Source organism: Lepidochelys olivacea (assembly GCF_965140295.1).
Source record: "Lepidochelys olivacea isolate rLepOli2 genome assembly, chromosome: 26".
Lineage (NCBI taxonomy): Eukaryota > Metazoa > Chordata > Testudines > Cheloniidae > Lepidochelys > Lepidochelys olivacea.
The window spans coordinates 12,526,953-12,543,947 of NC_140436.1; the positions used below are offsets into that span (position 1 = coordinate 12,526,953).

General features: G+C 44.2%; 1 protein-coding gene across 2 annotated transcripts in view; it reads left to right on the forward strand.

The window, feature by feature from the left end:
- The window catches only part of LOC311513392 (tetraspanin-15-like), a 324,602-nt gene that overhangs the window by 265,700 nt on the left and 41,907 nt on the right, over positions 1 to 16,995 (forward strand). For both annotated transcript variants that reach the window (XM_084615195.1, XM_084615196.1), the window contains exon 9: positions 16,361 to 16,414. In XM_084615195.1, the coding sequence (XP_084471321.1) occupies positions 16,361 to 16,414 (54 nt within the window). The remainder of the gene's footprint in view (positions 1 to 16,360; positions 16,415 to 16,995) is intronic.

The following is a 16,995-nucleotide window of genomic DNA, read 5'->3' on the forward strand; positions in this document are numbered from 1 at the left end:
AGGGCTTAGGGATCAACGCCTTGTTAAGAATCTCTCAGCCTTGCCTAGCAACAAAGGAACAAGGAAGAGGAAAAAGCATGGATCAGAGTACAGGCTGTGATCCAGGAGACCTGAGCTTTCTTCCCAACTCTGTCACTGATGCCCTGTATGAACTTGGGCAAGTCACTTTTCCTCTGTGTTTCGTGTATGTACAGTGCCCAGTACAATGAGTTCCTGGTCTTGGTTGGGGCCTCTAGGTGCTACCATAATAAAAATTATAAGAGAGAAATAAACTAGGAGAGAAGGCAGTGGATGAAAGTGAACACAAAGAGGAGCTTTTTAATGTCTGCTGGGATAGAGGCCAAGGTTGGAAAACACATCTTTGGAATTTGCACAGGGTGTGATGACCTTTGCCAAAATGACATGCTAGTATTAAAGCGTCAAGGTGGGTGAGGTAATATATCTTTTATTGGACCAACTTCTGGTCCAGTGTATCGGTCCAATAAAAGATTCCCTCACCCATCTTGTCTCTCTGACATCCTGGGAGAACGCAGCTACAACAACCCTGCATACAACAGTGCTTGTCTCAAATCACTTCAGGCCAATCCACTGCAGTAATAAATTCTGCCCTCTGCTCTGAAAAAGGTTGGCTCTGATGGGGGCTAATAGGTCTCAGCTACCCTGATGAGAACTTGCTGAAGTGTTTTACATTAAATTGTTAGGTGCCGTTAGCAAAGGGGAAGGAGAAAGTGCATAATTAAGAAAATAAAAGATCAATATTTGATTTTTCTTTTCTATTTTCCAATAATTATGATTGGAATCAGCTTTCTGTGCATGAACAGAACACGGCACTGCAAGAGGGAGAACTGTCTGGAGCCCCAGCCTTCCTCGTGAAGGAAAACTGTCCCGCTTCAGCCCACCTGTCAAAGTTGATAAGCTTTTCTCAGCATGAATACCATTGCTGTGCATTTCTGTCCTAGTGTGTGGGTGAGTGAAAAGGACATTGGGCTTACAGTCCATGTTCATGGAGTCTGTTCCCAGCTCTGCCGCTGACTTGCTATGACCTCTCCTGTGGATCAGTTTTCCCAGGGGAAAAAATGGGGATAATGGTACTGCTTTGTCACAAGTGCTTTGAGCTCTGGAGCTGAAAACTGCTGTTGGGTCGCAAAGTGTTTTGCTAACACGAATCAAGTCTTAGCGCCCCTCTGAAAGTATCCATGTTGCAGTCTGTTTTTCCAGACAGGGAAACTGAGGCAGCAAGTAGTTTAAGTGAGTTGTGTGAACCCGGGCAAGCCAGGGCTGAGGTAAGGCTAGAACTAAGTCATTGGGACTTCCAATCTCTTGGTCTCACCGCTCTAAACTTAAAAAAATAAAATCTTCATTTCTGGGCATCCTGTTGGCAGTGACCAACTTGTTGGGAAAATTACAGAGACAAGGTGGGTGAAGTCATGTTTTTTTATTGGACCAACTTCTGTTGTTGTTGTATTATCATACTACCTAGCTACGGACCAGGATCCCACTGAGCGAGGTGCTGTACAAACTCAGAACAAAGAGCCAGTCCCTGCTCCATAGAGCTGCTTGCCTGCTTCAGTAACTGTGTGACACCACTGACTTCCTGAGGAAACTACAATCCATCGGTGATCTTCCTGATAACACCATCCTGGCCACTATGGATGTAGAAGCCCTCTACACCAACATTCCACACAAAGATGGACTACAAGCCGTCGAGAACACTATCCCCGATAATGTCACGGCTAACCTGGTGGCTGAACTTTGTGACTTTGTCCTTACCCATAACTATTTTACATTTGGGGACAATGTATACCTTCACATCAGCGGCACTGCTATGGGTACCTGCATGGCCCCACAGTATGCCAACATTTTTATGGCTGATTTAGAACACCGCTTCCTCAGCTCTCATCCCCTAACGCCCCTATTCTACTTGCGCTATATTGATGACATCTTCATCATCTGGACCCATGGAAAAGAAGCCCTTGAGGAATTCCACCATGATTTCAACAATTTCCATCCCACCATCAACCTCCACCTGGTCCAGTCCACACAAGAGATCCACTTCCTGGACACTACAGTGCTAATAAACAATGATCACATAAACACCACCCTATACCGGAAACCTACTGACCGCTATTCCTACCTCCATGCCTCCAGCTTTCACCCTGACTACACCAAACGATCCATCATCTACAGCCAAGCTCTGCGATACAACCGCATTTGCTCCAACCCCTCAGACAGAGACAGACACCTACAAGATCTCTATCAAGCATTCTTACAACTACAATACCCACCTGCGGAAGTGAAGAAACAGATTGATAGAGCCAGAAGAGTTCCCAGAAGTCACCTACTACAGGACAGGCCTAACAAAGAAAATAACAGCACGCCACTAGCCGTCACCTTCAGCCCCCAACTAAAACCCCTCCAACGCATTATTAAGGATCTACAACCTATCCTGAAGGATGACCCAACACTCTCACAAATCTTGGGAGACAGGCCAGTCCTTGCCTACAGACAGCCCCCCAACCTGAAGCAAATACTCACCAACAACCACATACCACACAACAAAACCACTAACCCAGGAACCTATCCTTGCAACAAAGCCCGTTGCCAACTGTGCCCACATATCTATTCAGGGGACACCATCACAGGGCCTAATAACATCAGCCACACTATCAGAGGCTCGTTCACGTACACATCCACCAATGTGATATATGCCATCATGTGCCAGCAATGCCCCTCTGCCATGTACATTGGTCAAACTGGACAGTCTCTACGTAAAAGAATAAATGGACACAAATCAGATGTCAAGAATTCTAACATTCATAAACCAGTCGGAGAACACTTCGATCTCTTTGGTCACGCAATTACAGACATGAAGGTCGCTATCTTGCAACAAAAAAACTTCAAATCCAGACTCCAGTGAGAAACTGCTGAATTGGAATTCATTTGCAAATTGGATACTATTAATTTAGGCTTAAATAGAGACTGGGAGTGGCTAAGTCATTATGCAAGGTAGCCTATTTCCCCTTGTTTTTTCCTACCCCCTCCCCCCCCCCTCCGCCAGACGTTGTGGTTAAACTTGGATTTATGCTGGAAATGGCCCACCTTGATTATCATACACATTGTAAGGAGAGTGGTCAGTTTGGATGAGCTATTACCAGCAGGAGAGTGAGTTTGTGTGGGGGGGGGGGGACGGGGGGTGAGAAGACCTGGATTTGTGCTGGAAATGGCCCACCTTGATTATCGTGCACATTGTGGGGAGAGTGGTCGCTTTGGATGGGCTGTTACCAGCAGGAGAGTGAGTTTGTGTGTGTATGGGGGTGGGGGGGGTGAGAAAACCTGGATTTGTGCTGGAAATGGCCCAACTTGATTATCATACACATTGTGGGGAGAGTGGTCGCTTTGGATGGGCTGTTACCAGCAGGAGAGTGAGTTTGTGTGTGTATGGGAGTGGGGGGGGTGAGAAAACCTGGATTTGTGCTGGAAATGGCCCAACTTGATTATCATACACATTGTAAGGAGAGTGATCACTTTAGATAAGCTATTACCAGCAGGAGAGTGGGGTGGGAGGAGGTATTGTTTCATGGTCTCTGTGTATATAATGTCTTCTGCAGTTTCCACAGGATGCATCCAATGAAGTGAGCTGTAGCTCACGAAAGCTCATGCTCAAATAAATTGGTTAGTCTCTAAGGTGCCACAAGTCCTCCTTTTCTTTTTGCGAATACAGACTAACACGGCTGTTACTCTGAAACCTGTGTGAAATGTGGTGAAGATCTGTGTGCTTCCTAATTCATAGGTGCCCACATCACACAAACTCCTCTATCAATTGCTGCTAGCAATATTTATTATTTGTACTACAGTTGCTAGAGGCCCCAACCAATAACGGAGCCCCTTTGTACTATGTGCTGTACATGCATGGGGACTGCTCATCTAAATAGACAAGGCAGAGGACAGGAGGGGAACAGATGCTCAGAGAGGGGATCTGACTTGCGAAAGGACAGATAGAAGGTCAGTGGCAACTGGCTCCCCTGTCCCTTGCTCTGTCCACTGGATGACGTTGCCTTCTGTGTGTATCTTAGCAGAGATGTCAAGAACTGAGCAAGGAGACTATTGCCCCTAGAGTTTTTCTCTCCTGGTCAGGGATAAGATACATTGGTGCGGGAGGGATGTGTCGGGCAATGCCATAACTTGTGTTGTTTCTGTCCTATGGATACATACTGGACTGTCCATCTGGCACCTTTCACCAGCATGTAATTCACTGAGAAACAAAAAGGGAAAGAATAACAAGTGTCTTCTCCCTGGCCCCATACAGAAAACAGGCCCACTCACTAAGATCATCCTCAAATACCAAGTAGCCTGTGACTGAGAGAGATTCTAAGAAAAGGAGTACTAGTGGCACCTTAGAGACTAACCAATTTATTTGAGCATAAGCTTTCATGAGCTACAGCTCACGAAAGCTTATGCTCAAATAAATTGGTTAGTCTCTAAAGTGCCACAAGTACTCCTTTTCTTTTTGCTGATACAGACTAACACGGCTACTACTCTGAAACCAGAGATTCTAAGGACTCAGTAATCCCATTTAATTGAAGCTCTTTCAGGAGCCCTTTGATAATTAACTTGCACCTGGAAATTCTTTTTGAGGTTTTGCTCTCCAAGAGGAATATGTAATGTAGGGCTTTGTGATTAAAATTCCCCAGGGGAGAATATTTCTAGCTTTTCTTCTCCCTATATACAGTGTGGCCAGCATCCAAGACCTTTCTCACATGCATGAGTTACATTCCCAAATATTACATTTACTTCTTTGTTTAATTTAACTGAGCCATATCCCGAGGGTAAAGGGTACTCAGTTTTCACTCTTACTCAGGCAAAACTCCTATCATCTGCAGAAAGGCATAAAAAAACTGAACACAGCTGTCAGAATGAGGCCCACGGACAGACAGAATCCATCATACAATAGTGTTCATAAGGTCTTGATTCGGAGTCAGAATAACTTTGAGCAGCTGAATTTGTATAGTTACATTTTTACTTAAATTCATTTTAGAAAAAATGCTCAGTTTTGCATCTTTCTGAAATGCAGTACCTTGTAGCACCATTCTGTGGCATTGTTTCCATTCTGACCCCATTCTCAATTTGTAGAGTGGTGTCCCGCTGCTCTGTCCCTACTTATCTCGTGAGTGCTCCGATCACAGCCCAACATGGCATGGCTGCAGGCAACCTGGAATTATTCCCCATTTCTTTAGGGTTTCTGGAGGCACTTTACATGCTGCTTTTAATCCCTGCAGTCATCACAATTTACCTCTAGAATTCTCAGAAGCCCCTACTTTCACTGCCAAGAGATCTGATGTCATATTTCAAACGAATCTGCTATAAATAAGTTAGTTCCAATATCAGAGACAAATAGCAACAAAGATGGGCAGATGTCAGGCTTCCACCTGCTTGCTTCTTGGGGGTGCTGTCACTAGATGTCTTCTCTTCCACAGACTGATATTTTCTGGGCACACAGTAAAACTCTTGATTTCTCTCTGTAGAAAGGAAAGTGAGGCAGAGAGGGTTACTGGAAAAGTCCACCTGTCACCATTTATGTAAATCTCACAAGGAATGCTCTGAGAAATTGGAACAAGATCTCTATTACAACACCTAAAGCAAAAAATGTGTACTAACTATTCCTTTTCCTATTAGTTATACTACTTTCCACTTTTATATTGCTTTGCAAACACTCCAGAGGGCTACAACAAGGCTATGTGCCTCGTAAGTATTCGAGGACAATTAGGGATTTAAGTGGTGCATAGGGCTCATGATGGCCTTCTGCATATAGGTATATTTCATGCACTAAGGAATTAAGCTGCTTACATGGAGTTAAGTACTGTTATCCATCTCCATCTTGCAGATGGTGAAAAAGACACACAGAGAAGTGAGTTTCCCCAGGTCACAGAAGCAGACTGACAGAGTTGGGAATAGGATGCAGATCTCCTGACTCTCTCCGTCTTGTGTTCCCCTGTCAGTATGCCCAGTTGTAAGTCACAGCACTTCTCTTAAAGCAAAGCCATGAAATATTGCTGTTGAAACATCGGCAGTGGGTGGAAGGTGAGGATTTTAAAGTGAAATTCAGATTTCTTCAGTGGGAACAAGTTCAACTTTTCTACCATCTGTTATGCTTGTAAGTGTGAATTCTGCTCTGCATCTAGGCAAGAACATAAGAACGACCAGACTGGGTCAGACCAATAGTTCATCTAGCCCAGTATCCTCCGACAGCAGCTGGTGCCAGGTGTTTCAGAGGGAATGAACAGAACGGGGCAATTTATCAACTGATCCATTTTGCCCTGTCATGTAGTCCCAGCTTCTGGCAGTCAGAGGTTTAGGGACACCCCGAACATGGGGTTCTGTCCCTGACCATCTTGGCTAGAAGCCACTGATGAAACTATCCTCCAGGAACTGATCTAATTCTTTTTTGAACCCAGTTACACTTTTGGCCTTTACAACATCCCCTAGCAATGAGAATCATGGGTTGTCTGTGCGTTGTGTGAAGAAGTACTTCCTTCCGTTTGCTTTAAACCTGCTGCCCATTAATGTCATCAGGTGACCCCTGGTTCTTGTGTTCTATGTGAATGGGTAAATAACACTCCCTTACTCTCTTTCTCCACCCAGTCACAATTCTACAGGCTTCTGCAATATCCTTCCAAGATGAACAGAGCCAGTCTTTTTAATCTCTCCTTGTTCAGAAACATTTTTATTCATAGAATATCGGGGTTGGAAGGGACCTCAGGAGGTCATCTAGTCCAACCCCCTGCTCAAAGCAGGACCAATCCCCAACTAAATCATCCCAGCCAGGGCTTTGACAAGCCTGACCTTAAAAACTTCTAAGGATGGAGATTCCACCACCTCCCTAGGTAACGCATTCCAGTGCTTCACCACCCTCCTAGTGAAATAGTGTTTTATAATATCCATCCTAGACCTCCCCCATAGCAACTTGAGACCATTGCTCCTTGTTCTGTCATTTGCCACCACTGAGAACAGCTGAGCTCCATCCTCTTTGGAACCCCCCTTCAGGTACTTGAAGGCTGCTATCAAATCCCCCCTCATTCTTCTCTTCTGCAGACTAAACAACCCCAGTTCCCTCAGCCTCTCCTTGTAAATCTCGTGCCCCAGCCCCCTAATAATTTTTGTTGCCCTCCTCTGGACTCTTTCCAATTTGTCCACATCCCTTCTGTAGTGGGGGGACCAAAACTGGACAAAACACTTCATGTGTGGCCTCACCAGTGCCAAATAGAGGGGAATAATCACTTCCCTCGATATGCTGGCAATGTTCCTACTAATACAGCCCAATATGCCTTTGGCCTTCTTGGCAACAAGGGCACACTGCTCACTCATATCCAGCTTCTCGTCAGTTGTAATCCCCAGGTCCTTTTCTGCAGAACTGCTGCTTAGCCAGTCAGTCCCCAGCCTGCAGCAGTGCACGGGATTCTTCCTTCCTAAGTGCAGGACTCTGCACTCGTCTTTGTTGAACCTCATGAGATTTCTTTTGGACCAATCGTCCCATTTGTCTAGGTCACTCTGGACCCTATCCCTACCCTCCAGCGTATCTACCTCTTCCCCCAGCTCTGTTGGCCTTCTCTGTCAGCTTTTTTGACTGTTGCTGCACATTGAGCAGATGTTTTCAGAGAACTATTCATGCTGAATCCAAGATCTTTCTTGAATGAAAAAAGCTAATTTAGAACTCATCATTTTGTATGTGTAGTTGGGATTGTTAGGGGGCTTATTCCTTCACCCACTTACTTCCCTGGTCCTTCTCGCATGAACAGAGAGCAACAATACCCGAAGTCCAAAGGTGCAAACAATTCGATGTTTATTGGGGTGAACTTCCAGCAAGCATGATTCCAGTTTCCTTCCTTAGTATCCTCCTTCCCAGCTCTGACACCACAGAGCCTTACACCTGTGTCCCTGTTCCCATTCCTACCCTTAGCCAAACATGATTCCAATTTCCTTACTCCCATTCCCTGTTCCCATTTCCCTCTTTAGCAAAACATGATTCCAATTTCCTTACCCCCATTCCCTGTTCCCATCTCCCTCACCCACATGCCCACCCCCCCACTTCCTCATTGACTACAGATTATATATAGTAAAATACCTTAACCAATCATTTTCCTGAAATTTAACTAACCAATCCTAACGTATTGTAACATGATTATGTAACCAATTATATTCCACCACCTTAATTAGTTTACACCCAGCAAAATTAATTATACAGCAGACAGGAACAATCACAGAACCAGACCGAGATTATACGAACAATAGCAAAGTGGAAACTATAATGACAAGACAATACAGAAGTGAGGGTTTCACATCCCAGCTATTGATAAGTGAGTTCTTGCCAGACAGGATGCTATCAAACTAAGTTTCCTTTTACATTTTCTAGGCACTTCCCTTTCTCTGGAGGTGATAGGAACTATCAGGACAGGATTGTATTCCTAACAGCCGAATAGCACCTTATTTCAGTGTGACTAGTTTGGAATGTGAGGAGGTGACCGTTCGCTTCCCAGCTTATGGCTGCCTCTGCTGCTTAGCCAAAGGCCTTAGCCTAAGAACAGGGCCTCAGACTGTCACAGTAAGAGAAGGCCCTTACACCAGCAGACAGTGATTTTGATTCTTTCTTTTATACCTCTATCACTAGCCAAGTGATAAGAATACACCTAAATTCTTAGAGTCTAGGCCTTTACAGACAGACCTGAATATCTTTATCCTAACAGGGATTATGTTTTCCAATACATGTGACTTTGCACTAATCGGTATTGACTTTCTTGTGCCATTTTGTTGCCCAGTCACCCAGTTTAGTGAGAGCCCTTTGTAACTCTTCGCAGTCTGCTTTGGATTTACCTGTCTTGAGTAACTTTGTATCATCTGTAAACTTTGCTGCCTCACTGTTTACCCAGTAGCATTGGTCCCAGTACAGATCTTTGGGGGACCCTGTTATTTACCTCTCTCCATTGTGAAAATTGACTATTTATGCCTGCCATTTGTTTCCTATCTTTTAACAAGTTTCTGATCCATGAGAGGACCTTCTCTCTTATCTCATCACTACTTACTTTAATTAGGAGCCTTTGGTGTGGGACCTTGTCAAAGGCTTTCTGAAACTCCAAGTATCATAGAATATCAGGGTTGGAAGGGACCTCAGGAGGTCATCTAGTCCAAGCCCCTGCTCAAAGCAGGACCAATCCCCAATTAAATCATCCCAGCCAGGGCTTTGTCAAGCCTGACCTTAAAAACTTCTAAGGAAGGAGATTCTACCACCTCCCTAGGCAACGCATTCCAGTGTTTCACCACCCTCCTAGTGAAAAAGTTTTTCCTAATATCCAACCTAAACCTCCCCCACTGCAACTTGAGACCATTACTCCTTGTCCTGTCCTCTTCCACCACTGAGAATAGTCTAGAACCATCCTCTCTGGAACTACCTCTCAGGTAGTTGAAAGCAGCTATCAAATCCCCCCTCATTCTTCTCTTCTGCAGACTAAACAATCCCAGTTCCCTCAGCCTCTCCTCATAAGTCATGTGTTCCAGACCCCTAATCATTTTTGTTGCCCTTTGCTGGACTCTCTCCAATTTATCCACATCCTTCTTGTAGTGTGGGGCCCAAAACTGGACACACCTAGGTCCTGTCACCCCTAGGTCCTTTTCCGCAGAACTGCTGCCTAGCCATTCGGTCCCTAGTCTGTAGCTGTGCATTGGGTTCTTCTGTCCTAAGTGCAGGACCCTGCACTTAGCCTTATTGAACCTCATCAGATTTCTTTTGGCCCAATCCTCCAATTTGTCTAGGTCCCTCTGTATCTTATCCCTGCCCTCCAGCGTATCAACCACTCCTCCCAGTTTAGTATCATCCGCAAATTTGCTGAGAGTGCAATCCACACCATCCTCCAGATCATTTATGAAGATATTGAACAAAACCAGCCCCAGGACCGACCCCTGGGGCACTCCACTTGACACCGGCTGCCAACTAGACATGGAGCCATTGATCACTACCCGTTGAGCCCGACAATCTAGCCAACTTTCTACCCACCTTATAGTGCATTCATCCAGCCCGTACTTCTCTACACTAAGTACACTATATCCCCTTGATCACTGTATCCACATGCTTGTTGACAACCTCAAAGAATTCTAATAGACTGAGGTATAATTTCTCTTTACAAAAGCCGTTTTGACTTTTCCCCAACGCATTGTGTTCATCTATGTGTCTATTCTTTATTATACTTTCAGGCAATTTATCTGGTACTGAAGTCAGGCTTACCAGCCTGTAATTGCCAGGATCACCTCTGGAGCCTTTTTTAAAAATCCGCGTTGCATTAACTTCCCTCCAGTCATCTGATGCAGAGGCTAATTTAAGCAATTGTTTACGTACCACAGTTAGTAGTTCCACAATTTCATATTTGAGTTCCTTCAGAACTCTTGGGTGAATGCCATCTGGTCCTGGGGACTTATTACTTAGTGACTTCTGAGGTTTTGCTGTTAGTTTTTGTGTCTTCAAATTCTCTTTTGGCCTGCCTAATTATAGTTTTGCACTTGGCTTGCCAGAGTTTATGTTCCTTTGTATTTTCCTCTGTAGGACTTACTTCCAATTTTTAAAGGATGTCTTTTTGCGACTGTCTCTTTTACTCTGTTGTTTAGCCAGGATGGCATTTTTTGGGCCTCTTATAAATTTTTTTTTATTTGGGGGAATATGTTTAATTTGAGCCTCTATTATGGTGTTTTAAATAGTTTACATTAAGCCTGCAGGCACTTCATTGTTCCTTTTAATTTCCCTTTAACTAGATTCTTCATTTTTGTGTCTTTCCCCTTTTTGAAGTTAAATACTACTGTGGTGGGTGTCTTTGGTATTTTCCCCCCTACAAGGATGTTAATTTAATTACCTTTTGGTCGCTATTATCAAGCGATTCTGCTGCATGCACCTCTTGGACCAGATCCTGTGCTCCACTTAGGTCTAAATCAAGAATTGCCTCTCCCCTTGTGGTTTTCAGGATTAGCTGTTCCAAGAAGCAGTCATTAATGTCAGGAAATTTTATCTCTGCATCCCATTCTGAAGTGACATGTACCTAGCCAATATGGGGATAGTTGAAATCCCCCCATTATTATTGGGTTTTCTGGTTTTGTAGCCTCTCTAATCTCCGATGAAGTGAGCTGTAGCTCACGAAAGCTTATGCTCAGATAAAGTTGTTAGTCCCTACGGTGCCACAAGTACTCCTTTTCTTTTTGTGGATACAGACTAACACGGCTGCTACTCTGAAATCTAATCTCCCTGAGTATTTTGCAGTCTGGTCAGGTGGTTGGTAATATATTCCTACTCCTATCCTCTTATTATTAAAGCATGGAATTTTTACCCATAGAGATTCTGTGGTTCAGTTTGAGTCATTTAAGATTTTTGCTATATTTGACTCTATGCTTTCTTTCGCATATAATGCTACTTCCCCACCAGCATGACCTACTCTGTAATTACGGTATATTTTGTACTCTAGTATTACTGTGTCCCATTGATTAGCATCATTCCACCAAGCTTCTGTAATGTCTATTATATCCATATCCTCATTTAAAAACAGCAGTCAGGTTCACCCATCATAGTATTTAGACTTCTAGCATTAGTATACAAGCACTTGTAAAATTTGTCAGTATTTAGAAAGACTATTTGCAAGCTGTTATTGGCCACCTTGTATGTTAAAATTAATATTGCTGATAATGGGCCAATAATACAGTGAATATAAATGTTATTTGAAAACCCATGTTTCTCCCGCATCTTATCTATCAAGGTTTTTCTGTTCAAGGAAATTAAAATATCTCTTAATAGAAAGAGAAGAGATTGGCACAGATGAAATCCAAAAGCTAGGACAGACATATTTAAAATCTAAGTAGATCAGATTGGTGTACCAGAAATATCTGATGCAGCTGGGAGCAGGTGTCATGATGTCATTACTGAACCTGAAGGCTGTGTGGGCACCGGGTCGGGAAATTGAGATGATAAAAGAACCCTGAGTCATTTAATGCAAAGTTGGAAATAGCTGGAATAGGAGAAAGTGCCAGACAAATACATTTTCAAAAATTAATTGATGACAGAACCTTATGGTCAAATCCTATAGAATTTAATAGGGATTATGCCAGTAGGATTTTTATTGAAATTCAACAGGTTTGCATAGGTTTTTAGAACATTTTCTATGGAATTTGAGTGAGAAAGTTACCCATGCAATAGATTTTTGGCTCAACCCCTGGAATTCCAAAGCAGCAGCATTATAGATATATTGTATTCACACCCAAACACCTAGAAATACAAGACCGAGCCCCCAGAACCTTACAGGGCTATGCTTTTCTATTTACATTCTATAAGATGCAGAACCTGTAGACAGTTTCACTGTGATTAAATTCTGTAGGACTTTTCCAGAAGTGCAGAAGAAGTCTTGCAAAGACAGCTCAAAAGACTTCATGGATGTTGATGTTATTAGGTCCTAATGCAACCTTCCTGGGTAGAACCCATGGGAAGAGAATACATGGGAAAACCCACCACAAGGCTCACCACATAGTTTTATCAAGAGCTGGTTGGGAATTTTTCAACAAAATAGTTTTTCGTCAGAAAATGTTGATTTGTCAAAACTGAAACTTTTCACAAGAAACTACCCTGGTTCTGACAAAACTCTCACCGGGAAAGGTTTCTTGGGTCCACGGTGAAATTGCTAGTCAAAATCTGTATCTGTGTGTAGAGCCCAGTGGTTAGCACATTTATTGGGGAAGTGGGAGACCTGGCTTTAAGTATCTGCTCTGAATCAGGCAGAGCAGGAATTTGAAGCCAGGTGTCTCATATTCCAAAGAAATGCCCTAACCACAGAGATATTAACAATTCTGGGGAGGGGGATCATAGAAGCATAGAATATCAGGGTTGGAAGGGACCCCAGAAGGTCATCTAGTCCAACCCCCTGCTCAAAGCAGGACCAATTCCCAGTTAAATCATCCCAGCCAGGGCTTTGTCAAGCCTGACCTTAAAAACCTCTAAGGAAGGAGATTCTACCACCTCCCTAGGTAACGCATTCCAGTGTTTCACCACCCTCTTAGTGAAAAAGTTTTTCCTAATATCCAATCTAAACCTCCCCCACTGCAACTTGAGACCATTACTCCTTGTTCTGTCATCTGCTACCATTGAGAACAGTCTAGAGCCATCCTCTTTGGAACCCCCTTTCAGGTAGTTGAAAGCAGCTATCAAATCCCCCCTCATTCTTCTCTTCTGCAGGCTAAACAATCCCAGCTCCCTCAGCCTCTCCTCATAACTCATGTGTTCCAGTCCCCTAATCATTTTTGTTGCCCTTCGCTGGACTCTCTCCAATTTATCCACATCCTTCTTGAAGTGTGGGGCCCAAAACTGGACACAGTACTCCAGATGAGGCCTCACCCATGTCGAATAGAGGGGAATGATCACGTCCCTCGATCTGCTCGCTATGCCCCTACTTATACATCCCAAAATGCCATTGGCCTTCTTGGCAACAAGGGCACACTGCTGACTCCTATCCAGCTTCTCGTCCACTGTCACCCCTAGGATGTATGTGTGTCACTCCTTGCCACCACCCCCCCCCCACCTTCTGTTCTGTGAAAAACCTCAGAAGACCTCAATTTTGTCCTGATATAGAATGGGAAATATCTGGAAAATGTTCACAGGGTAGGAAAATTGTTTCCCATCCAGCTCTAGTTTCATCCTAGTACTCCCTTCCGGCGGGAGTGGGGGGTTCTCTAAAACTATGGAGCTGTGATATCGACTTGGCAGTTCTGTTCTCAGCCCTGTGAACCTGCGTGGTGAGCCAGCATCTTCGCTGCTCTACAGCGAATCATCGCTGCTTGCAATGAGAAGTTCTCCCCTAATACTCAGCACTTTTCATCCATAGATCTCAAAGTGCTTAACAAAAGTGGGTAAGTATCATTGTCCTCCAGTGCCTGGACATGCTCTGGTGGCACTAAAAATGAGCTTGGAGGGGGAACGTGTGCTGGTCAGTATGAATTAAACCTAAAGGTCTGCAAACATTAAACACATTACACATCATGTTTCCCTTCAGGGAAAGTAGCCCTGTGCAGAGGACAGCTGGTTTAATGGCTTCACTGTTGCATTCCACAGCAAAAAGTACTTGAGGGGGCATTAAACCACAGCTGCGTTTGTAGACCCCATTCTATGGGGGAGCATCAGCCCTTCAGGAGGGACATAATAGGCTCAGCATGGGAGGTCCTTGGGCCCTGTATCTGGTACAGTCCTGGAGATGTGTCCTACAGCAATTGTGTTGCTATGCAGGGTGCAGTCCATTGAATAACATGTTTAACAAAAACAAAAACCCTGCTTTCATGTAGGACAGGTGAAATGGCAAGGCTCCAGAACTATAAGTCAAGCAAGATTCAGGCCTGGTATAACTGTTGTCATGGAGTGTGGAGGATCCCCAATGCAGACAGTCCCAGTAAAACTCCCCTGCAACATCCCCAGGTCAATCCTCCCCACTCCCAGCTCCTTCACAACTCTGTACTCCAGGGTGTGAAAAACACACCCCTGCATGACATAGTTATACCAACCTAACCCACTGTGTAGACGGTGCTATGTCGACCCCGTCAGCATTGCTGCTGCCTCTCGGGGTGGGAGCTTGTCTACGCCGACGGGAGAGCTCTTCGTTAAAGTGCTACAGTGGTGCACCCATGGGCACAGCTGGGCCGATGCAGCGTAAGTGATGACGCATCCTTAAAAGGATGACACCATCCTCAGTGACACCAAAGCCCCCTTTATACCATTCTGGCAACATCATGGCGCCTTAACACAGGCGTGAATTACATTTGCCCTCATTCAGAGGCCCCATTGCACTGTCCGAATGGTGCAAATGAGAAGCAAACCCAAAGGATGAAATCCTGATCCCACTGAAGTCAACGGGAGCTTTCCCATTGACGTCAGTGCAGCCAGGATTTCACCCGTGTGCCCCATATAACACGCACACACGCTCCTGAGCAATGGAGTTATATCAGCCTTTTTAACTCTGTTCTGTTTGCCACAGACAGGCAGATTAGCAGTGCATAAATGGAAATGGAAAAAGGCGTGTTTTACAATAGCCCTGAGCAGTGACATATTGTCAAAACAACTATTTGTGGTAAAGAAATGTTAGAATAATTTCCTCACCAATTATAGAAGGACCAGACTGGGGCTTAATGGCTGCAGCCTGTTCTACGGTTTCTTTTATGCCACATTTTACAGAAAAGCACAATTTTCTCCAAAATGTGCACATTTCTCCTTTTCATCTCTGTGCCTCTAAAACATGGAAAGTTTGTTTTCTTGTCTAGCAGCTTTTACTGGTTGCCAAAATTGTCTCATTGCTAAAATTATTATGCTTTCAATGGGGCCATTGTATGGACACAACGCACCTTTTGAAATATACACCTAATCTCAGTTTATTGCCTTGAAATAAGAAAGCTTCTGTTTGATCCACAAAATAAGCGAACATGCATTATAGTCCTGGTCCTGAGGCATGGTGAATTCCTTCTTATCAGTGTATTCAGCAGGCCTTCTGCTAACTTCCCTGACAATTCTCAGGCTTCTCTGCCTTTCCTGGTATTATCAAGAATCAAAATGACCAAAAACCAGAAGAAGGTCCGCTCTCTGACAGAACTGGGATGGAAATGGTGGGCCGCTCATGTGAAACCTGCTCCTTTGTAATTCCCAAGCCACTTTCTAAACCTCTCTTGGAAAAGTCCCATGGACCATAGAGAATGAGAGTTTGTGTTCTAACGTTATCACGTTCTCCAATGAGGGTATAGACCCTGATTCCTGAAGCACTTAGATCACCCCAAAGGGAGAGATGTTACTGAGGGTGGTGTAATAGGCCATATAACTAGGAGTAATGGAGTGAAATTAAACAAAGAGAAAATAAAGAAAAATTTCCCAGTAGGAAGCTGCATAAACTCCCAAATGAATTGGTAGGAGCCCCTCCCTGAATCGCTGCAAACTGGACCTAGCAAACACTGGACGTCACATTGTAGGTGGCAGCTCTGCATTAGCCAGCGTGGAATTAGCTAAGATGGCTGGATGGGAAAGACCTCACTGCTGCTATGGGAAAAACTCCATGCATATTACTGACTCTCAGGCATCCGTTAGAAAGCTCTGGGAGTATATTGCTTAGTCTGTAGCTTTTGTGTTGTGTTGGAAAAAGTCCCCACTGATGTCAGAGTCAGAGGCTTGTTAACTACTTGTCTTGTGTTTGTGATGAAAAGTCTGAGACACAAGCTCCAGAGACAGTGGGAGCAGCTTGTATATGTCTCAGGATTTTTTTTTTTTTTTGCATTTCCTCAAAACTCAGCTCTAAGCCTGAAACAATTTTCCTGTTAATAGGTCCCTGGAGAAGTCATCAACACTCTGTGTGGATACAAGACCCTTGAAAAAGAGGTAACATACACCTTTTATTTGCAATGTATCTCTGAGGGACCTGGGGATGTTTAGTCTACGGAAGAGAAGAATGAGGGGGGATTTGATAGCTGCTTTCAACTACCTGAAAGGGGGTTCCAAAGAGGATGGCTCTAGACTGTTCTCAGTGGTAGCAGATGACAGAACAAGGAGTAATGGTCTCAAGTTGCAGTGGGGGAGATTTAGGTTGGATATTAGGAAAAACTTTTTCACTAGGAGGGTGGTAAAACACTGGAATGCGTTACCTAGGGAGGTGGTGGAATCTCCTTCCTTAGAAGTTTTTAAGGTCAGGCTTGACAAAGCCCTGGCTGGGATGATTTAATTGGCGATCGGTCCTGCTTTGAGCAGGGGATTGGACTAGATGACCTCCTGAGGTCCCTTCCAACCCTGATATTCTATAATTCTGTGATTCTCTGCTTGCTGGCTACTTCTTCATGGGCCATCCATTCTAAAGGCATATGCTACTTTAGGAGCTATATGTAGGACTGGATGATTCAGGCACACTCTCTTACGAGGAGTCTCAGGAAGGAATACTGCTTTGAGGGGTGGTGTTGGGGAGAGTG